Below are 24,172 nucleotides of genomic sequence, written 5' to 3'. Positions count from 1 at the left end.
TTCAGTAGTTGTGGCTCGCGGGCTCTAGAGTGCAGGCCTAATAGTTGTGGCACACAGGCTTAGTTGCTCCGTGGCATGTGGGATCTTCCCAGACCAGGGCTCGAACCCATCTCCCCTGCACTGGCAGGCGGATTCTTAACCACCGTGCCACGAGGGAAGACCTGGGTATGGTTTAAAGATCCATAATGAAAATTTTTCTAGTTTTTCTTTTTTCAGCTTAATTGGGATATATTTCACATATAATAAAATTTACCCGTTTAAAGTGTACAGTTTCTAAATTTTTTTAATTGAAGTATAGTTGAATTGCAATGTTGTCAGTGGTTTTTACTATGTTTAAAAAGTTGTATAACCATCATTACAATCTAATTTTAGAATATTCTGAAAACCCTTCCCAAAATCCTTCCCCAAAACCCATTTCCCAACCTTCCCACCCAACCTGTAGCCCCAGGCAACTACTAATCTATTTTATGTGTCCATGAATTTGTCTATTTTGGACTTTTCATATAAATGGAATCATACAATTTGTGCTCTTTTGTGACTGGATTCTTCCACTTAGCTTAACATTTGCAAGATTCATCCATGTTTGTGGGGTTTTTTTGGCTGTGCCACGTGAGTTCCTGGACCAGGGATTGAACCCGGGCCATAGCAGTGAGTGTATGTGGCAGTACAGTCTTCAGCATGTATTGGTATTATTTTTTATTGCTGACTCATATTTCATTGTATGGATAGAGCACATTTTACTCATCCATCAGTCGATGGACATCTAGGTTATTTCTACTTTTTAGCTACTATGAATAATGCTGCTATGGACATTCATACACAAATTTTTGTGTGGAAGTTTTCATTTCTCTTGGGCATATACCTAGGAATGACATTGCTGGGTCATACAGTAATCCTATGTCTAACTTTTTGAGGAATAGCTAAAGTGGCTGCACCATTTTACATTCCCAGCAGCAATAATATAAGACGGTTCCAATTTCTCCATATCCAAGCTGACACCTGTTATTGTCTGTCTTTTTTATTTTAGCTATCCTAGTGGGTGTGAAGTGGTATCTGACTGGCTAATGATGGTGAGCATCTTTTCATAAGTTTACTGACCATTTGGGAAAATGTGCATTCAAATCCTTTGCCCTTTTTTTTTTTTTTTTTTTTTGCGGTACGCAGGCCTCTCACTGTTGTGGCCTCTCCTGTTGCGGAGCACAGGCTCCGGACACGCAGGCCCAGCGGCCATGGCTCACGGGCCCAGACGCTCCGCGGCACGTGGGATCTTCCCGAACCCGTGTCCCCTGCATCGGCAGGCGGACTCTCAACCACTGTGCCACCAGGGAAGCCCCCTTTGCCCATTTTTAAACAGAGTTACTTGTCTTTTTATTGTTAACTTATTAAGTTGCTAAGTTATTGTAAGAGTTCTTTATATATTTCAGATCCAAGTCCCTTGTCAAATATATAACTCACATTTTCTTGTCATTTTAATTCTTTTGAGGCACAAAAGTTTTGATAAAGTATATATTTTTTTCTTTCATCACTGTACTTTTAGTATCATATTTAAGAAACCATTGCCTAATCCATAGTCACAAAGATTTACTCCCATGTTTTCATCTAAAAGTCAGACTCCCTAAAACTGCCTTAAGGCCAGCCAAGATAATAAATTAGAAGCAGTACCACATCTTGGACAGAATGGTGGAAATGAGTGCCACTCTCAAAGGTTTAAAGGATGAGGGGGGTGGTCCCCATTAAATCTCCATTTAATTCACCCGTTAGGTCCTTGCAAAAACCAGATTGATCCTGACAGACAGTGGACTAACAGAACTTAAGCAAGAAGTAACTCAGCTGCAGGGCTGGAGGTAGAGTCCTTACTAGAAGAGATCAACACAGACTGGCAGTTATTATCCGGCAAAATGTATTCTTTTTCATCTTCATCTGGAAGGAGTGGAGCACTCCCACGGTGCCTGCAGCAATTCACATTCAAGGGCACATTACTTCTTTGCTCTCCGTCATAATATAGCCTAGAGTGCTTAATTCTCTCATCATTGAGCAGATTATCATGCTGGTCCACTATACTGAAACCATGTTCCTCAGACCTGGGAGGGAGGAAGTGGCAAGTATACTCTGAATACCCTCTTGAAGGGCTCCAGAATCCACTACTGTGGCATAAAAATTATTTTGAGCTTAAAGTACTTGAGTTCCTGAAATCTCTTATCTGCCTCCCAAAAGAGCTCAAAGTAACTCAACTGTCATAAATCCTCTCTCCGGGAACTCACAGAGAAGTCTGACTCTTATCACTGAGTAACACCCAAACAAAGTCACAAAAACTAGCAGGTCTCCCATCTGATCTCCTAAGGGCCCATTTGACTTTCCTAAAAGTCATTTGTTTTCCCTTATGTGCTCTTTCTCTCCCCCTTTTCACCTTCAAATAAGTCATTTGTTTTCCCTGAAGTGTCCTTCTCCCTTCATCTATTAAAACGGTGTATAAAGAATTCTGCCAGCACTAAGAGGCGCTGACAGGGATGAAGTTAAGAGTCTACTAGAAACAGTTCAATCTAGAAAGACTAAGGTCTAGAACTGCCAGCCGCAGCGGGAGGGATGGCGAGGACCAACCAACTTGAGTGGCTGCTAAGTGGCAGGTAATTTTACGGGGACCCGGAGATCCAATTTCTAACAGTATGTTTTTCCCCTACGATTGATAACATATCAGATACACCCAGGGTTGCCACTAGCACTTCGTATGTTTTAGGCTGTTATAAAAAGGGAGGGGAGGGGAGCTTTTCATCTTACCTAAATCTCTTTTTGTTGCAGTTGTCCAACCGCCTAGATTTATAGCAGTTGGCAGAGCAGTAAAAATCGCCCGAGGTATTAATAATTATGACATTATTAAAACTAATTTTCGAGCCTCAAGTCCATTTGGGGTGTCCTGCGACTGGGCGGTCCAGACCCAGTGGGAGCAATTCTAAACGTATAAAAGCTCCCAGAGCGAGAGAGAATAGTGGAGGAGCAGGGATTCTGCACACCGAATCCCACCCGCGTCCAGTACGTTCCGTGTTCGGGGGCGCGCGCCAGCACCGTATTTCCAAACAGCCCGAGACCACGTGAGCACCTACCCGCACCGCTACTGGCCCTTAGCCTCCCAGTCTTCGCTTTGGCGCCGAAGCTTTCCCCCCTTGTGGTCGAAACCATTGGCTCCACGCTCGGAGGGAATACGGGCCAACCTCACGATCAAGGCTCTTGTCCGAGTGAAGCTTCCGACTAATTATCAGGAAAAACTCATCTAAAAATTGAGGAATCAAGTGAAATTCACCTAAAGACATTGAATAAGGGCTCCTTCTTCCAAAAAGAAAGAGCAGATCTGACTTTGATTCCCCCTACGCTCTTTGGGGGCTGCGAGGGTGGTTCCGTCCGAGGCGGGGACTCCGCCTCCTTGGGCGCCGCCATTTTGTTTGGCTAGAGGGGAGAGAGCGGCGCTTTGGGGGGAGGGGTCTCCTAGGCGCCTCACCTGATCCAGCTGCCGAGTTGTTGGTTCTCTCGCGGGAGGCCTTCTCCCCGGCTCGGGGCGAGGAACCATGTACATAAAGCAGGTGAGGCCTGTGCGTCCCTCCCACCCTTCACGGGCCCGTGAGGACCGCTCCTTGAGGCGGGGGTGTCGTTTCTCCCCGCAGGGTGGGCGCGGGGCTGGACTGGGACTGGGTGGGAGGGGTGCGGCCCCGGCCTGCAAGCGCGGGGGCCGCGGAGAATTGGGGCGCCGCTTTGCAGCCCAGGCCTCCCCGCAGGGCGCTCGCCTGAGGGAGGCGGGTTCTCGGGGAGAGGGGTGGAGGGGTCGGCGGGGCGGGGCCCTTTGGAGGGAGCCGGGCCTTCCCGGGAGGGTGAGAAGCGGCCCTGTGCTGCGGGACCGGCTAGCCCCCCGTGGGCCTTTTGCGTGGGATGTGTGGAGAGAGGGTCTCCCCGGGTCCGGGGACGCCCCTGAGGCCCAAGTTGGGGTGTCTCCCGACTTAACCGGAGAAGTGAAGGGGCTCCTCCTTCCTGCTGAATGTGTAGCGCCGCCTCATTCCGTTGTTACTTCTGTCAGAATGGCCTTCCCGCGCTGGAGTCCACCCCACAGATGAGCCCCTTCACACTCTTTACAAGAAGTGTCTCTGCTGGAGGTGTTGGACTCCAGGCAGTCCTGTCCTGGAACGGCGGCTCTTTTTGGCCCGAGTGTGTTACTGACAGGGGCTCCCAGGAAAGCTGGGCCGGTCTGCGTACTCGATAGACTTTTAGACGGCCCTCTAAGGGTTAGCGTTCCAACGAACCGTATACAGGGTGCTTGGTTTTGAGAGTTCCCTAACAGGTTACTAATTATAACTCTTAAAAAAGCAACAGTGGCAATGGTTACTGATAAACGGGCTGTTTAGAAGTTTTTTTAAATCACTTTCCAAAATGAGTTTTTCTTCTAGGACATGGGAGCTTTTCTGTCTTGTGTTAAATGAGAAACCAGAACGGGAAGGAGTGCAGAAGGAAAATGTTAGCTTAGAAGATTTCTTTTGGGGTGTGTTCTGAAAAAAATCTCTCTTTTATTTATTAGGTTATTATCCAGGGTTTTCGAAGTTATAGAGATCAAACAATTGTAGATCCCTTCAGTTCAAAACATAATGTTATTGGTAAGTGTTCATGGTTTACTAGATCAGATTTATGCCTCTACAGCCGTTTAAATCCTGCCTGTGTTTAGGCTTAAGGAGACAGGAATTGTCTCTGAATATTACATAAATATATGTGTATTTTTTTCTATATGAAATTACTTTTCTGTTTTTTATCTGCACTGATGAAATTGCTTCCTTTATACGGTTAAAATACTTGAATAAGACAATCATAAATTCATCATTTTTATTTGGTAGCCTCGTATGTGTATGTTTTGACAGATTTAAGTTTATAGTGAATGACACTAAATTTAGCGTTTCAGCTCTTCTTGGTATGTCATTTTCTAGTTAAAGTGGACACTATTGCCTTATTTCAAAGGTGACCATTCTTTTTTCACAAATTAGATTGTTCTCAGATTTTTTTTATTTCCTATTATAATGTCTAAGGACAGACTACACAGATTGGTGGGAAGAGCATAAACTTTGAATTGTAACAGAATGGGGTTAAAATCCCAATTCTGCCATATATTCTTCAAACTTGACTTCCTGAGCTGCTTAGTTTTCTCATTTGCAAAGTGGAAATAATGATATACATCTCATGGGGCTGTTGGGAAGATTAAATGAGAAGGCAGTTGTGTGAGGACAAGGGGCTAATGGTGATTGCCTTTCAATATAATAGTTAATCTATAGGTTCTTCAGATGATAAGGTTCCATTTTGCTCGTACAGACAGCAAAAGTGTTTTCTGACACTGCTGAGTTTTTAAAGGATAGGTGAAATGAGTGCTTCTAGACACTAGAAAAGCAAAGATTGCTATTGACATAGATTTCTGCTACAGTGTCCTCACAGAGTTTATTGGCATGCTAGTCGGCTTGGTCTACCATAACAGAATATCGTAGACTAGGTGGCTCAAACGACAGGGATTTATTTTTTCACTGCTCTGTAGGCCTCCCTCTCCATCATGCTCACAGGACCTTCTTTGTTAGAGCCTCTCCCTCACCCTCTTACAAGAGCACTGATCCCACCCTAAAGGCCCCACACTCCTAACCTCACATTAATTACCTTCCAAAGACCCCCTTCTCCAAAAAGCTTCACATAGGGGGGTTAGGGCTTCAGCATATGAATTGGGTGGGGAGGGGACACAATTCAGTCCATAGCATGGGTGAGGTGAGATTCATAGAGAAATCAGCAAAGAGTGAACAATGAATACTGATGTTCCCAGAGAAACTTGGAGAATCATACTTTATTTTGAAATAAATGAATATATAATACAATTTAAAAATTGAGGGCAAGGAAAACACCTGCCCTTGATACATCAATTGCAACTTTGTAGTTGGGAATAAAGAAAACATACTTTTCCCTCTGCCTTGCCTACTGGAGAATCATTAATTGAATTGGTGTGCCATAAGGGTAACTTGATTGTACTAGAGTTTTACTTTAGTAAAAACTAGAGTTTTACTTTAGTGAAACATTTTGATTATATGTGCCTTCTGATTTTTGTCAATAAAAAAATCTTTAGAAATGGAGAAAAATGAATAATCACTAGATTTATATTATTTCCTTAACTTACAAATTAAAAGTGGATAAATATCTTAATATGTCAGTTGTATACAGTTGTCCCTTGGTATCCTGAATGCTTGTATAAAACTTGTTATAAAATCTTAGTGTTTTTGCATATAACCTAAGCATATCTCTAGATTACTTATAATACAATGTAAATGCTATGTAAATAGTTGTAAATACAATATACCTGCTGTGTAAATAGTTGCCAGCTTGTGGCAAATTCCAGTTTTGCTTTTTGGAACTTTCTGGAAAGTTCCCCTACCGCCCCCACCCGGAATATTTTCAATCCGCAGTTGGTTAAATCCCCAGGTGTGAAGCACAGGGATTTGGGATTTGGAGGACTGACTGTAATTTTATAAATGAACTGTAAAATGATGGCCATTATTACTTAGAATGATTAAATTATATCTTTAGGGCCTATCAAGTATTTTTGTTTTAGCTATTATCAGACAGCTGTTTTACTACTTTGGTTGCAACATTAAGATTGTTAATAGTCACAGTTAGAAAGGACATTATCTAAATGTTCTTTCGTTTTAACTGAAAAAACATAATATGACTTTGTTTAACATATTTTAAAAATAGGTCCCTTAATCATATAAGAAAGACCAAAAATAGTATACGGTGAGATTGTTCCTAAAAATGTCTTTTGAAAGCTTACCACTTTGATTGTTTAATGATTTTGACCCTTAAAAAAACACAAGATTTGAAGGCAGATACCTCATGTGCTGATACTTGAATGTTTGATGTTTAAGTGCAAGAACCATAAACCTTTTTAAGTTTACCTTTTTCCTGGCCTTCTAACAAAAGAAATATACGTGAAGTTATAGAACATAAAGAGCATAAAAGCTAAAAGGAAAAAATTTAAACTGTTATCCTCGCCAGAGCTAGCTTGTGGTTTCCTGGAACAGAGCCCGAGGCCTGCTTAGCTGCTAAGGCTTTAATTAGGAGGGAGCAGTCTGAGGGCAAGGGGTTGTGGGGGGTAGTGGTCATAGCTTTATAAAGAAGATACACCTGGTTTGCCGTCACATTGGATAACTTACAGACAGACTTTGTAAACCCACCACACCTTGGAAAGCTCAGGTGGGAGAGGTATGGAGAAGGTTTTATGTGCTGGCTTCTGTCTCTCTTTGGTCAAAGTTTACCGCATAGGGCATTGATTCCCCCCTCCCCCCCCCCCACACTGTGCTTTTGGATTGTGTTACTCTGGGGACTAACTCCCCTGGAGTGGTTGGGGAACTGCAACCTCCTTTGGGTTTTCACAGATCTGAATGCACCCCCAGGGTAGGCAGAAACAACCTGAGCTGTTGGGAGACTAGCCTTTCTATTGACAGGCAGCCAAGGCCTGGGTTAGGGCAGGTGAATCTGGGGACACACATAAACTGGGTCTATCTCAATACCTCTTCAGTTTTTGTGTACATATATATAAGTACGCCTTTTTAAATAAAAATTGGTTTGTAGTAATCTTTTGGTAATCTATTTTTTTCTCCTTCAGAATAAACTGAAATATCTTTCCCTATCATTAAGTATTCAACATCCTTAAAATTGCTATGTAGCATTCCACTGTGTGGGTAGGAGTAATTCTTAGGGAAATTATAAATTTTTCAGTTATTTATGAATGGATTATGGTTTGAACTATTTCTGTAATTTTTTAATGATAAATTACCTTTTAAAACTTTTATTTAGTGATAATTTCAAATTTACAGAAAAGTTGCATAAATAAAAACAGTACAGAGACACTACTTGTGTATCCTTTACCCAAATCTACTGTTTTGGGTTTTTTTTTAATTAATGTATTTATTTTTGGCTGCATTGGGTCTTCGTTGCTACGCATGGGCTTTTTCTCTAGTTGCTGTGAGCGGGGGCTACTCTTCGTTGTGGTGCGCTGGCTTCTCACTGCAGTGGCTTCTCTTGTTGTGGGGCACGGGCTCTAGGCGCGCGGCTTCAGTACTTGTGGCGCACAAGCTTAGTTGCTCCGCGGCATGTGGGATCTTCCCAGACCAGGGCTCGAACCCATGTCTCCTGCATTGGAAGGCAAATTCTTAACCACTGCACCACCAGGGAAGTCCCCCAAATCTACTGTTAACATTTCCCCACTTGCTTTATCATTTGCACTTGCTCTCACACTTATTTTTCCTTAGAGTAAGTTATGTACATCATGGTTCTTTACCTGTGACTTCAATGTGTACTTTCTAAGAATAGGGATATTACTTATATAATCACAGTGTAACTATCAATGTCAGTAAATTTAACATCAATACAATAATGTTATTTTATTTTCTAGCTATGTTGGCTGACCCAGAAATTTTCTTTGTAGCATTTTTCCCCCTCTAGTACAGGATTTAATTTAGGATCAGGCGTTGCATTTAGTTGTCATGCCTCTTTAGTCTCATTTAATCTGGATAATTTCCACAGCCTTCCTTTGTCTTTTACAATGTTATTTTTGAAAAATATTACATAAATGGTGTGTCCTTTTCAGGGTATTCCACCTGGAGGCACATGATATCCATCTACTTCTTATTGATGATGATAATTTTGATCACTGAGTAGAGATTCTGTCCAATTTTTCCACTGTATAGTTAGTGTTTTCTCCCTTGCAACTAACATGGAGATGGGGAGAGACTTTTGGACTATGCACATATTGTGCTCCTTATCAAAATTCCCCCTTAGATTTAGCATTCATTGATAATTCTTGCCTTTATTCTGATGGTTGCAGAATGATGATGTTCCATTTCCAGCACTCCTTTCACATTTACCACTTGGTATTCTACTGTAATCAAACATCTTCACTCCTTAGCTATATATTTATCTTTTTATTATCAGTATGGACTCATGGATTATTCCCACCCACCACTGCCCCAGCACTAATTTATAATTCATCTAATTATTTTGGTGCTCAAATTGTCCTAGATTTAGCTAATAGAAGCCCCCTTCAGGCTGGCCTCTGTGTCTGTTATATGCCTTTTTTTTTTTTTTTAAAGCACTTCATTACTCTCTGATTTCTTTAGAATTTATCTTGGATTAAAGGTGATGACTTTGGGGCTAATTTGTTCAGGATATTGGTCAAGATTGTGAGAGAGAGTGGCATAGTTATTCATGACTCTTTAACAATGAAAATTTTGTTAAACAAAAGAAGTTCAAATGAATTCATTAAATCTAAAATATTTGATATCCTTTTATGTATAGAATTGCTTATTTCTGAACTCAGGTAGTAAAAAAAAGTGCCTCATAGTTGTCTATATTTTTGTGATTCTAAGAACTATACATGATGTATAGGACTGATCAGAAACTGTTTAACATGGAAATGGTTTGAAAATTTTAAATGATTGTTTAAGTATTTAAAATTTTTAGCATTATGTGAATCTTTAAATTGTTAAAAATATTTTATTATATACAATTAAATAGAATTACATGTCCATTGTAATGATTATAAATCATGAAAACCAGGTAGTATATTTAGTTATTCCTGTTAATTTTAAAGTATTGGGAAAGAGCAAAAAAATAAACAATGAAATAAATTCCTTTAAGAAAAAAATTATCTGAAGACTATGCAAAAATTGCACTCATCTGGTAATTAAAGCTGTTTTGTTTATTGATTTGTTGTTCACTGTTCTGTTGTACTTAATTTCAGTTTTTAAGATGTTATGTTAGAAAATTGGATTTTATATTTTTTGAATACTTTCTGTAAAGTTTTATTGTTTTTTATACAAAATAACATGGACTTTTTGATTTTGTAGTGGGCAGAAATGGATCTGGAAAAAGTAACTTTTTTTATGGTAGGTATTGTTTTTTGAATTCTAAACATAGTAAGACCTAGGTATCTTATGGTAGTTTATCTGAGGTTATGTCTGCATGAAACACAAGAAATACTTCTTCAAATGAGGTTGCAATTTAATGTAGAGGGTTTAGAGTATAAGAATCTGAGCTCTACTCTAGTGATTAGCCATGTGAGACTGGGCAAAACAGTTAACTTCTCAAAGTACTCTTTCAGTTTAAAAACAGAGATATTTGCCCTGCCTACCTTAGATGGGTTGTGAGAATCAAATGAGATAATATGTATGGAAGTGCTTTCTAAACTTCAGTGCTGTATATAAATGTTGTAAATGCAGAGAGAGAGAGAGATTCAAAGAATGTAAGTGCAGTAGAATAGTTAACATTGTTACGGAAAATGGCTTATCTGTTTCATCTAAATCAATTATTTTAATAAAAGATGGAGAGGTGTAAAAAACTAGACTCAACAAAGACAGTTGTTGTCAGAAGATTGTAAGTAGAACTTTAAAAACTATCTCTAAATATAAAATGCGTTTAAGCATAGTAATGCCTCTGTTAAATTCTTTGGGGAGAAAAAATATTTTAACAGATTTGGACTGTACAAGGAGTAGATTGAAAAAATTTTGAACCTCTTAGTAGTGCTTGAGGAAAAGGAGGGTGTAGTAATAGCAAAGGTTCTATCCCTTGTTTACTTACAAAGCTAAAGGGTACTCTTTACCCCATCAGTGGTTGTAATTTGGGGATGGTGAGAAGAGTAGGATTGGAGTGGAAGTATTAATATTTCCTGATCTCCAGGGGGGATGAGGGCAGTTTGAACCTGTCCCCTCCAAGGTGATTATAAAAGAAAACCAATCCCCACCTCCACCCCCAGCATACACATTCATATATACATACTCCCTCTTTTAGAGTGTCAAAGCTCTCTTGGGTGGACTGGGAATAGAACAGTTGAGTAAAGAGTTCCATTTCTAGGAGAGGGTGGTCCAGTTAGGCATCCTATGGAAGCAGGAATGGCTCCTTACAGAAGACAAAGGGTAAGTAAGTACTGCAGTAGAAAGTGGAAATCTGAAACATTTCCTACTTAGTGCTATTTATTTTGAAAAAGTATGCAATTAAGGATATTATAGGAATATATCCTACTTTGTTAAATATTTTAATTTATATTATTTATATCTACTGGATAAAAGCAACTATAGCTTGAAACCTGACCATGTATACTTTGATCAAGAGGTACACCTTAGTTCTAGTCTGTTCGTGTATTTCAGTGTTTTTATTTTCTTACCTTAAATATTTCAGCGAAAACTTATTGTTTTTCTAATATCATCATTTCCTAGCTGATTAGTCTGAAGTACAGGCAAATTTTCTGCATTCCTTTTGTCTATATAAAACAGGTAATCTACTTTATCTGCATTGTTCATTACCTGATATACTGTATTCTGTGAAGGTATGGGAAATTATAACTAAGGCATAAATCCTTTTTTAGATCCCACTAATAGTTGTTTTTGTATTTCTAGCAATTCAGTTTGTTCTCAGTGATGAGTTTAGCCATCTTCGTCCGGAACAGAGATTGGCTTTGTTACATGTGAGTGAGACTGCTTTATGGATATTAAATACTTCTAAAAATACATTGTCAATTCTGGTAAACAAAATTATTTTTTCAAGTTTCAGATCCTTTGTGAACATGACACAGTGTGTCTCTTATGTATGTTGTTCTGCTGTGAAATTTAGCTTACTATATTAATGCAGGATAAAGGCTTAAATTTTATATAATGGTAAGAAAATTGTGCGAGTTCCCTATGGATGGATATGCCTTCCATATAAATATAAATTCTTTATTAGGAGTATGGCCTGGTAACGGTCTGGAAGCAGGTTTGCTGAGAAAGAAGAAAGTTAGGTTGGGGATTAGAAACTTTGAGACTCAGAATCAGAAGTTAATTGTGGGGACTTCCCTGGTGGTCCAGTGGTTAAGACTCCGTACTCCCAGTGAAGGGGGCCCAGGTTTGATCCCTGCTCAGGGAACTGAGATCCCACATACTGCAGCTAAGCCTGCGTGCTGCAGCAACTGAGCCCGCGCACTCTAGAGCCCATGCGCCACAACCAAGACCCAGTGTAGCCTGCATAAATAGTAAATAAATAAATAAGTTAATTGGGAGCATAGAAAAGCAACCATTACAAACTAAACAACATAAAGTTACTTTTAGCCATATTTATACTTAAATGGTAACATCATTTGGTAACAACGGTAACATCCAATATGAAAGACAGTATATAGTAATGAAAATTGTTAGAATTTTTCTTTAGATAATTATGAATAATAAACTAATTTTAGGATAAAGTATAAAAGGCTATGATAAAATGATGTAACTTTATTTATTTACTTACGTACTTATGTACTTACTTACACTGGGTCTTGTTGCGGCATGCAGGATCTTCATTGCAGCACGCGGGATCTAGTTCCCTGACCATGTATCGAACCTGGGCCCCCTGCACTGGGAGCTCAGAGCCTTAGCTACTGGACCACAGGGAAGTCCCTGTCTTGTTTAAATATGGCTTATAATTAATTTTAAGACCAGAAAGCGAGATTCTTCAATATATCTCCACAGTATCTCTCAGACTTAAAGTTCTTTTTCTGACCATTATATTTTTCTCCGCCTCACTCTTTTTTTGGCTGCGCTGTGTGGCTTGCAGGATCTTAGTTCCCCAACCAAGGATTGAACCAGGGCCATGTAGTGAAAGTACCAAGTGCTAACCACTGGACTGCCAGGAAATTCCCTCCCCCACCTCTTACATTTGAATTTTTAGTCCAGTAATCAGGATTGATTCCCTATAGAAAAATCTCTCTTTAGGTTTCTCAGATTAGCATTAAAAGAATAATTTCTTTAGGTATCATTCTTCATTGTATTGAACTACTACATAATAGCAGTTTTCACAGTCTAGAAATTATCTGGGCTTGGTATGTAAGTAGTTGGGTCACAATCGGTCTGAATGTGACCCATATGTTAAATGCATATGTTTTCATAGCAGATTTAAAACTATATAGAATATCTCAAATGTTTAAAAAGACAGTTTTTATCATGTGACTTGTTAGGGCTCCTTTCTAGCATTAAGGTGAATCTATAAGAGAGAAGCCTCAAAGTGTTTTATATTTTAGCAAATAGGTAAAATTGGGTGGCTATGGGGTCTTATGCTCTAATGAGGTGATATGCAGAACAAGACCTATGTAAATCTAACTTTGACGTCTCTTGCATAGTTCTCATTTTTAAAATTCAGAATCAGAAGCTGTTTGGTTGAGTTTTATTATCCTAATCCAGTGTTTGCTGCTTTGGCAAGAGGGCTGTATATTAGTCTGATAGAAATTTTTCTCCATTGAATCAGGCTTGTTACCATGCACTAAACTTTAAATGTATTTAAAGAATATGAAAATCCCACTTACGCAACATATTAATTTTTCTCATGTTTTAGGAGGGTACAGGACCTCGTGTTATTTCTGCTTTTGTGGAGATTATTTTTGACAATTCAGACAACCGGTTGCCAGTGAGTAACTGCTTTTTCTTTTCAGTAGTAACATTGAGAATTTTATTGATGCAACTGACTTTTTTCATGCTTTGAAACACTTATTTATAGTTGTACTTAGGCTTTTATAATTTAGTTCATACTAAAATAACTACAGCTTACATACTAATTTTGTCTTAAAGTTGTAATGAATATTCTGGTAAACAAATGGGAATGTGCAAGCCATTGTGAAAAAATGTCTTTGTCATAGTATTGAGTATTCGTGGCATATCTTTAGTGAGATGATTGAAGTTTCAAAATAATTGCTATGGTGAGGGACTCTGAAATGACCTTATTAACTATAAAGTTTCCACTTTTACTATTAGATTTAACTTTGGGCTTTTCCTTTTTTTCTTAGATCGACAAAGAGGAAGTTTCACTTCGAAGAGTTATTGGTGCCAAAAAGGATCAGTATTTCTTAGACAAGAAAATGGTCACGTAAGCATTTTTCTTTATGTTTGTAATTTCTATACAAAAGACTAAAAGTATTCTTTTACTTGCCTCATATATGGTACTTTTGTCTCATGTTCAACAAATCACAATTTAGAGCATAAACACAAGAATCAGAAGATTCTCTGAGGCTGATAGAACAGAAGGGTTAAATGACTGTTCTGTACTCCTTCATGCACCTTAGCTCAGGAGTTAGTGTACTCTTTTTGCTTATAGTTGGATTGTTATGTATTTGAAATTTTTTTTTAATTTATCAACAGGAAAAATGATGTGATGAATCTCCTTGAAAGTGCTGGTTTTTCTCGAAGCAATCCTTATTATATTGTTAAACAAGGAAAGGTAAGAAATAGTATCTTTTTAAGTGGAATTTGTTTTTTGAGTATATTCATTGAATGATGAGTTTGATTTCATTCTAGTGGTTAAGTTGGAGTGAAAATAGACCTTATTGTCTTCTGTTTTCATTGATTTATTTTGCACTGAAGTTTGTATTACCTTTTCTGTGGCCATAAATTTATGTACAAAATAGATCCATTGTATAGTGGGATAAAAGTATTTCAGTAGAATTATTTAAGTGGATCTTATTTTCTTGGTGATCTGTATCATTTACCAAGGTGCACTGTACTGGAAGACATTTTTGGTTTGTAGAAGTTACAATCATATTTAAGGATGTTGTAGAAACTTTATAAAAATCACATTTGAAAAAAGTTACTCTCTGAAATTAATACTCTCTCTGTTAGTATATCACAGAGTTAAAATGCTAGAATGCTTAAATTACCAGAAATCTACCGTAGTGCTACATATTATTTTCCCTTAATACAATTTATATTCTTTATAGTTTTTAGGAGTTATATACTTTATCTGATTGTTCTACTGTTTCCTCGTATGTTTTAACTATATATATCTAAAATAATTTCTTTTTCTTAGAACATACCTGCAGTGTCCTAATAGCTTTCTGTTGTGCTATATTGAACTAGGGGAAAATCCTTTTAAAATGTCCACTTCTTATTTCATGTTGGAGGCTTTTTTAGGTATGTGTTGGAAAGTTAGCATTCAGAAGAAGTGATTAGAAACAATATGGAGTTTCACTTTAAGAGCAAGAGTTTGAAAAGACTGTCTTTATAAGAGAAATTTCTTTAAAAGGAGGCTGGGGACTTCCCTGGCGGTCCAATGGTTAACACTTCGCCTTCCAACTCAGGAGGTGCAGGTTCAGTCCCTGGTTGGGGAGCTAAGATCCCACATGCCTTGGGGCCAAAAAGCAAAACAGAAAACAGAAGCAATATTGTAACAAATTCAGTAAAGACTTTAAAAATTGTCCACATCAAAAAAAACTTTAAAAAATAAAATAAAAGCAGGCTGATTTGAAAGCCGTTATCTGAGTCTTCCCTGCACACATACAACATAGTAGGTCCCTTTACATCATTTCAATTTTTGCTTATATGTCATTTCATATAAGCGATCTATGTCTGCCTCTTTTACAAGAGCATTACTGTCACTCCAACTCTTTATGCTGTATTTTCTTATTTTGTTTTGTTTTTCCGCATAGCAATTATAATGTAATGGTATGCATACTTCCTGGTTTTTTTCCACTAGAAAGTAGGTTCCTCGAGGGCAAGACCTTTTCTGTTCATTGCTATTTTCCCAGTGTGAACTCATACTTAAAGCTTAGCATGTGAATAACTTTCAAGGTAGAGCTCTTAAAGAGCATTCTGTAGCTCTGTAAATAATTATTTTTCTAAAACTTTTAGATCAACCAGATGGCAACAGCACCAGATTCTCAGAGACTAAAACTATTAAGAGAAGTAGCTGGTACTAGAGTGTATGATGAACGAAAAGAAGAAAGCATCTCTTTAATGAAGGAAACAGGTAAAATAAATATGATTCTACATTATTCTTTTTGTTGTGAATTACTTTTTCATTGTGTTATGATACTTGAGAGGAGTTATCCTCAGAAGTGTATTGTATGATAATTTGCCTATATACTGAATGGAGAAAAAATTAGTTTCAGGAAGTTTAAGGTTTGAGAGTTCCAATAATTTGTCTCTTTGAATAAAGAGTTGTTACTGTGAGATAATAGTGCTTTTCTAGGTCACCTACTTTGTGCCTCTAATGTCCTTTTTATTATTAGTGAGGATAATAATGTATGTATTCCTCAAAAAATAATTGCTGGAATATCAGTTGGCATTAGGCTTTAAGTTGTTCAGGAGCAAGTAAATATGAAATTTTGAACTTCAGTCTTCCTTAGTACATTTATTATGGAAACCCTACTTTGCTTTTCAAGTGCTGTGCCCTCTCATGGCTTAGAGTCAGACAGTTTTGGGTTCAAAATCTTACTAATAATTACCTGATATTGTGACTTTAGACTTGACCTCCCTGGTCCATAACTTTCCCATCTTGTGAAATCCTTTTTTATAGTTTGTAGTGGTGAGTAGAGGAGCAAAGTATCACCATGATTGGAATATAGTTGGTATTCAATATATGGTAGCTATAGATAATGCTGTTGTAAGAATTGAGAATCAGTGACACCAGTGATGTTAAGTACGTTTTTTTTTTTAATGTCATGGGAAGGCACACTGGCTTTTAAAGGAAGTTTAAACAGAGGCCTTTACCACATGTAATATAAGAATCAGTGTCACCATGTGTTTATTCTCCGATGCTTTTCATAATAAAGCATTTTAATGGCAATTTTAGCATCTTGGATTTGGTTACCACATAATATCAAAGAAATAATGCTAACGTTCTTAAGATTAAGTTTAACTCATGGTATATTTGAGAATTGATGTTACAAAAAAATTTTATTGAACTCCTTCACCCCTCTCCCATTTATTTTTAAGAGGGCAAACGGGAAAAAATCAATGAGTTGTTAAAATACATTGAAGAGAGATTACATACCTTAGAGGAAGAAAAGGAAGAACTAGCTCAGTATCAGAAGTGGGATAAGATGAGACGAGCCCTGGAATACACCATTTACAATCAGGAACTTAACGAGACTCGTGCTAAACTTGATGAGGTAAAATACTTTGCCACTTCAGTTTAATTTTATTTTTACGAATATATTAAACTCATTTTATGTTTATACTTTTCAATGATTTTTAAACACAAACTTCAAAATTTTAAAACCTCTTAGTGAATTCATTACTCAGCAAATTTATACTATCAGTTTACTCCAAGGAAAATGCCTAGACCCACATAGTCCTTGCTGTAGTTGTATCTGAAATATAATTAGGTGGTGATGTCAGGCAGACCAGGATGAGAGGAAGCCACCTTTAAAGTTTCATGAATTTTTTCCCTGGCTTTTTAAGGTGTAATTTGTAATTAGTATTGCTGACATTTTGTACAAAAATTTGTTTTAGGTAATGCTGAAAACTACAGGCATTTTCTATTTAAAACCACTACAATTATTTTTGGAAAAAAATTTTTAAGTGAATGTTTATTTTAACAGATATTTTAAAATTTTGCTAAAAATACTTAGCAGATATTAAAAAATTCAGCAGATATTTTAAAATTTAGCAGATATTTTAAAATTTTAAATACTGAACAAATTCGAAATGAGTTAGAAATCATAGCTTGGTTTTTTCCCCAGCTTTCTGCTAAGCGAGAGACTAGTGGAGAAAAATCCAGACAATTAAGAGACGCCCAGCAGGATGCAAGAGATAAAATGGAGGTAAGGTTATAAACCAGGTTTAGTCACATTTTTGACCACAGTAAACTTTTTGTACCAGAATTATAGAATGGTAACTTCAAGTGGGATGTCACCGAGATTGAGTATTGGAAAGACAGTAGTACTGAAAGTTTAAATGAAAGAAAAAGAAGAGACAAATCAGTGGTGTCCTGATTTTGCTGTTGTATTTCTAGTTGTCTAACTTGTTTCTGTTTGATACTTTTTGAGTAGGATATTGAGCGCCAAGTTAGAGAACTGAAAACAAAAATTTCAGCTATGAAAGAAGAAAAGGAGCAGCTCAGTGCTGAAAGACAAGAACAAATTAAGCAGAGGACTAAGTTGGAGCTTAAAGCCAAGGATTTACAAGATGAATTGGCAGGCAATAGTGAACAGAGGGTGAGTTAAAGTGCTAAAAATGAAAGATATAAATGTTCAGGTGAGTGGGAACTGCAGAGGACAGTCCTTTCTGTGGCACGGTGCTTGAATTTTTGTAAAAGATTTGGCACATTAAAATAATTTGCATTCAAGTTGCAACTGAGTACTATCTTTGTTACTTACATTTAAAAGTTAGTTTTGTGTTGCAGGATCAGTTTAAAAATTAGTTTTGTGTTGCGTGATCAGTCTCATGCATTTTTTTCATGAGAAAATATTTTATGCTAGACTTATAAATTAAACAACAGTTTTTAAATAGATTGCATTTTTACTTATCTTCATTTACAGAAACGCTTATTAAAAGAAAGGCAGAAGCTGCTTGAAAAAATAGAAGAAAAGCAGAAAGAACTGGCAGAAACAGAACCTAAATTCAACAGTGTAAAAGAAAAAGAAGAGCGAGGAATTGCTAGGTCTGGGATTTTTTTCACCAACAATTCTAATTTTCTACATTGTTCCTCTATAGAACCTTATTAAGTAGTTATGGGTTAAGAAGGTACAGTAAATAAGGGCAAAAGTTAAATGTCCATTTCAAAGTAATAGGCAGTGTCGGCCAAGCATTATTGTATGCTTATTGCCTATTCAAAAGCCCTAGGAGATCCACAGTATCACCACTGTAAATTTGACAAACTTGAGGCTCTGGGGGTATTCAATAACTTGCCCAAGATAACATAGCTAAATGTTGGGCATTTAAAAACATGCATGATGATTGTTCTTTTTTTACCCAAATTGTATCCTGCTGTGTGTTCATTCTCCCACTTTATGTCGTTTTAACATCTAGACATTTTAATATCTATCCATAGATTGGACTTGCCAACGTTTGCTGATTTCACAATTTAGTACATTATCATGTTTTTATGCCACTTATGTTCATTTTAATGAATTGCCTGTTGATATCTTGTGTCCATTTTTTTCTGATTTTTTTTGTCGGCTTTTTAAAATAATTTATTTTATCCTACTTATTTTTGGCTATGTTGCGTCTTTGTTGCTCTGCGCGGGCTTTCTCTAGTTGTGGCGAATGGGGGCTACTCTTCGTTGCAGTGCGCGGGCTTCTCATTGCGGTGGCTTCTCTCGTTGTGGAGCACGGGCTCTAGGCGTGTGGGCTCAGTAGTTGTGGCTCATGGGCTCTAGAGCACAGGCTCACTAGTTCTGGTGCATGGGCTTAGTTGCTCTGTGGCATGTGGGATCTTCCCAGACCAGAGCTCGAACCCGTGTCCCCTGCATTGGCAGGCGGATTCTTAACCACTGTGCCACCAGGGAAACCCCTTTTTTCTGATTTTTTTTCTGATGTTTTATAGGGTTGTTTTATGTTATCTGGGCATTAATATTTGTTCTGTATGTTGTAAGTGTTTTCTCTTGCCTTTTAATCGTTATAGTGTCTTTTATTGTAAGGAGTTGAAAATGTTCAAATAGTTAAATATAGTTGGAGCTATTTTGAAAATTCCTGAGATATGGGGTACTAGATTTGTGTAGGTTTACTGATTAACCCAGACCTGGAATGACCTTAAATCCTTAGGGGATGGGCTGTTTTACCTGACTGTAACTGATTTTGCAGTTAAATTAATGTTATATAGAACTAGTCCCAGGAGCTCCATTAGATAACAGTTGCTTTTTATACCTAATTCCTTCTTTTTTTTTTTTTCTTTTTTCTTTTTTTTACCACACCGTGCGGCTTGTGGGATCTTAATTCCCAGACCAGGTATAAAACCCAGGCCCTCAGCAGTGAGAGAGCAAAGTCCCAACCACTGGATTGCCAGGGAATTCCCTTTAATTCCTTCTTTTATGGAATTATAGAAATGGTTATTGTCTCTGTGTACTCTTGAGGTATCTATTGCAATTAAACTTGGTTATTTCCTGTTGTCCTTTTCAAACCATTCTCTTCTATCTTGTGTAGATTGGCCCAAGCTACGCAGGAAAGAACGGATCTTTATGCAAAGCAGGGTCGAGGAAGCCAGTTTACATCAAAAGAAGAAAGGGATAAGTGGATTAAAAAGGAACTCAAGTCTTTAGATCAGGCTATTAATGACAAGAAAAGACAGATTGCTGCTATACATAAGGATTTGGAGGACACTGAGGCAAATAAAGAGAAAAATCTGGAGCAGTATAATGTAAGAACTTTCATAGCTGCTTTGTGAAATCTTTCAGAAGAGTGTGAACATGTGCAGTTTCATCTATTTCTTTAAGTTTTATTTGTAAATGGTTTATCTTAAAATATACAAGACCAGATACTTAATTAGGCAAGACCAGCACAATGTAATATGATACATATGGTAGTTCTCTTTTTCGAAGAAGAGTTCTTACATGTCAGTGAGTGTCCGTATAGATTGAATGTATTTTAAAATATATTTTTATGACTTGGTAATATGTACCTGAACTCTACCCTTAACTAAAACATGACTTTATAGTAACTTAAAATTTTTCCATTTTTATATTCTAATGTAATTTTCTGTCAATGTAATAACTTACTGCAGAATGTATATATATTTTGTTAAAGCATTGGTGATTTTATAACATTTTCTAAATGAATTAAACATTTACTATGCATGTTTAGTTAGCATTTTCTTAAAAAGTGAAGTAGAAGATAAAATCATTACTTTCAGAACAAGAAAGATCTTACATTATTTAAAATTAGAAAGGGAGAAAAATTCTTTAAGTGATATGTGTGGATATATATAGATGATTGGAAGTGATGAGAAGGGAGTGTGTAGGACAGGTGTAGGGTGAGGAGAATATATATATACATGCCCAGAAGGAACCTTCTTACCCCATGAGATCTGTACCAGTTGGTATGGTTGGTTTATCAAAAAAAGCCACTAAAAGCATAAAATCTTAAATGTGTATACTTATGTATATTTTATGTATAATATTTATATGTATTTTTTACACATATATAAATGTACATATTTATAAGTATTTAATTTTAAATAGATAAATATATGTGTATGTACCAATCTTTATTTTTTAGACTTTTTTTTTAAGAGTAGCTTTGGGTTCACAGCAAAATTGAGAGGAAGGTATAGAGATTTCTCATATGCCCCCTGCCCCCACACATGTATAGCCTCCTTATCAACCTCCTCCAGCAGAGTGTGTACCAGCCTTTTGATGTAGAGCCCAAAGTATTTCTTATGAATATGAGTAGTGATTGGAGTTCCTAGGGGACTTTCATGTTATGGACCACACATGTAAATACAGTTCTCCTTGAAGTTGGATGAGAACAGAATTCGGGTTTCAGTATAAGATCATATATCGCATTTAGTTGTCATGTTTCTGTTATCTCCTTTAATCTGGATCAGTTCCTCAGTCTTTTTGACTTTGCGACTTGACATTTTGAATTACTGATATAAAGTGCACAGTATCTATTAACTTATGTATTATATATTAAATAATTATTTTCCCTAGTCTTTTAGAGTTGATTTGCCCATTTAATCCAATTTTTAGTGACTCACCTTTGAGTTTGTCCAAAACTAAATCAATTTTTTTAAAGAAACAACTCTTCCTTGTACTCATATCATCAGTTTATCTAATATTTAATGTAATCAGTTACCCCAAAACAAAAACATAGTAGGAAGCAAACAGAACTGACTCTGTAACCATAAACAGCTCAACTGGTAGGAAAAGTGACCAGGAATAATAGACAGCCTACTGGCCTTGAGAGTCCAGTGTACTTTGGGCTTTGTTCAGGATATTTTACGGAGGGGATGGAAAACACAGGTTGATTGAGGTAGTCAGTTATTTGCGAATTTGTTAGTATAGTTTCAGCTGCAATAGCTACAGTTCTGTCTTGAAATAAAGAAAAGGCATTTTGTCTTGAGTTCATGGAAATATCGACCTCAACAGATGCCCTTTTGAAAAAGTTTAGTGATAAACCAAGATTTTCCAGTGAGAGGTTTTATTCATTCTTTCTCAAGCTTGAAGTTATTTTTCAGTATTTCAGCCACACTTACGTGTATCAAAATGACCACTTGTGAGGGTGAACTCTGTGCTTTATAATGGGTAGAGATGATTTTACAGTGCTAATTAATTGTACAAAACAGCCTTTTCGCTTCTTAGTCTGTTCCTACATCTCTTATGTTCTAGTGTGTGTTTAGAGGGGGAAGTATGAAAAGTATGCACTGCAGTGTTTTGAGAATTTATTAATGTATTTTTTCTTTTAAAATTCTAGGGTGTGTATTATAGAAGTAGTAAGGACATTAATGAACAAATTAATTGTTTTGATATATGTGTATGCCTGTTAAACCATCACCACAATTAATATAACAAGCCTGTTCATCACCCCAAAATGTTTCCCATACCCCTTGGTAATTCCTCCCTCCCTCCTTTCCTGTCCTCCCCTTCCATCCGCTGGTAACAACTGATCTGCTTTCTGTCACTATGGATTTGTTTGTATGGAATTGGATTTTAAATTTGAATTATTTTTATTTCCATAGAAACTGGATCAGGATCTTAATGAAGTCAAAGCTCGAGTTGAAGAACTGGACAGAAAATACTATGAAGTAAAAAATAAGAAAGATGAATTACAAAGTGAAAGAAAGTTAGTATAGCCTAAAATATGTCTTAATATTTTTGAGTAATGTGATTACTGGCTGTTAAACAGTCTTTAAGTTATAAAGTAACTATTGAAGTTTAATTTCAGTATTTATTCAAATTTGTATACTATTAGAATATTAATATTTTTAGAATTAAAGACAGTCTAATTTTTATTGATTAGTTACTTGTGGAGAGAGGAGAATGCAGAACAGCAAGCACTTGCTGCTAAAAGAGAAGATCTTGAAAAGAAACAGCAACTTCTTAGAGCTGCAACAGGAAAGGTGGGCAGGTTCTTTCATTACCTCAGTTTGCATTGTCAGTTATTATTGCGCAAGAATTTATTAGCTTTCAAGAGTAGAGGGCAAATTACTTGTCTTATAAATACGAAAGAATGGGTATCATTTAAGCACCCATGCTATTAAAGAGAGCACTTTTGATTTTTAGATGGCGAGTCCATTTTTAATGTTGATGTCATAGAACAGAATCCATGATATAAAGTATTGCACGTAGTTGGCATATTTCAAGGGAGTGACCTGTTTTTGGAGAGAGTGTTTAATCTCTGGTATTTTTTTTATTTTTTTATTTTTTTTAATTTTTATTGGAGTATAGTTGATTTACAATGTTGTGTTAGTTTCAGGTGTACAGCACAGTGAGTCAGTTATATATATACATATATCCAGTCTTTTTTTAGATTCTTTTCACCTATAGGCCATTACAGAGTATTGAGTAGAGTTCCCTGTGCTATACAGTATGTCCTTATTAGTTACCTATTTTATATATAATAGTGTGTATATGTCAATCCCATTCTCCCAATTTGGTATATTTTTTAATGTTTAGAGTAATGGGTTCATTTCTTACCAGCAGGAGTGCCATTGGCACTATTTTAATATTTTTCACTTCTAAACAGGCCATTTTAAATGGAATAGATAGTATAAACAAAGTGCTAGACCACTTTCGTCGAAAGGGAATAAACCAGCATGTTCAAAATGGCTATCATGGTATTGTGATGAATAACTTTGAATGTGAGCCTGCTTTTTACACATGCGTGGAAGTCACTGCTGGAAATAGGTGAGATGTTTTTGCTTGATATTTTGAGTTTTTAAAGGAAAGAGGGAATAAGAGTAACCTAAGAAACAACTTTTTGTAGTTTTAATACAATATGTCTCCCATTGTCGTCTATCCTCAGTTACTTAATTTTCTAATTAAAGATGTAGATGCTAAGTGTTTGTTCCTAATTGTAGAAGCTAGAAATTTCCCTTTTTTGTACTTCCTCTCCCTCCGTTGAAATTTTCTAAGTAGCCCTCCCCATACAAATTGGATTGCATAGAAAAAAAGTGAATTGTTTGCTTAAATGTTTATAGCACTTCAGATGTATCTGTTCTCTTTACATGTAGGTTGTTTTATCACATTGTTGATTCAGATGAAGTCAGCACGAAGATTTTGATGGAGTTTAATAAAATGAACCTACCTGGAGAGGTTACTTTTCTGCCTCTTAACAAATTAGATGTAAGGGATACTGCCTATCCTGAAACCAATGTGAGTTGATGTGTGTTAAGGTCTATCTTCCTTTCAATACGTTTTTTCTTGTGTTTAGCACATCCTAGTGCACAGGCACTGTACATT

At 36.8% G+C, this 24,172-nt stretch overlaps 1 protein-coding gene across 1 annotated transcript in view; it reads left to right on the top strand.

Annotated features, from left to right (window-relative positions):
* The first annotated feature begins 3,448 nt into the window (after nt 1-3,448).
* Nucleotides 3,449-24,172, top strand: part of SMC3 (structural maintenance of chromosomes 3) — a 32,284-nt gene continuing 11,560 nt past the window's right edge. Inside the window, exons 1-17 of the mRNA XM_060034085.1 lie at nt 3,449-3,572; nt 4,556-4,631; nt 9,903-9,941; nt 11,448-11,515; nt 13,396-13,467; nt 13,844-13,923; nt 14,196-14,274; nt 15,681-15,798; nt 16,767-16,942; nt 17,516-17,596; nt 17,825-17,989; nt 18,314-18,435; nt 19,917-20,130; nt 22,450-22,553; nt 22,731-22,830; nt 23,457-23,617; nt 23,944-24,085. Of these exons, the coding sequence (XP_059890068.1) occupies nt 3,558-3,572; nt 4,556-4,631; nt 9,903-9,941; nt 11,448-11,515; nt 13,396-13,467; nt 13,844-13,923; nt 14,196-14,274; nt 15,681-15,798; nt 16,767-16,942; nt 17,516-17,596; nt 17,825-17,989; nt 18,314-18,435; nt 19,917-20,130; nt 22,450-22,553; nt 22,731-22,830; nt 23,457-23,617; nt 23,944-24,085 (1,812 nt within the window). The 5' untranslated portion in view covers nt 3,449-3,557. The remainder of the gene's footprint in view (nt 3,573-4,555; nt 4,632-9,902; nt 9,942-11,447; nt 11,516-13,395; nt 13,468-13,843; nt 13,924-14,195; nt 14,275-15,680; nt 15,799-16,766; nt 16,943-17,515; nt 17,597-17,824; nt 17,990-18,313; nt 18,436-19,916; nt 20,131-22,449; nt 22,554-22,730; nt 22,831-23,456; nt 23,618-23,943; nt 24,086-24,172) is intronic.

Source organism: Delphinus delphis, chromosome 16 (genome assembly GCF_949987515.2).
Source record: "Delphinus delphis chromosome 16, mDelDel1.2, whole genome shotgun sequence".
Lineage (NCBI taxonomy): Eukaryota > Metazoa > Chordata > Mammalia > Artiodactyla > Delphinidae > Delphinus > Delphinus delphis.
The sequence above is the reverse complement of the archived record's forward strand: the minus strand, read 5'-3'. Positions and strand labels throughout refer to the sequence as shown.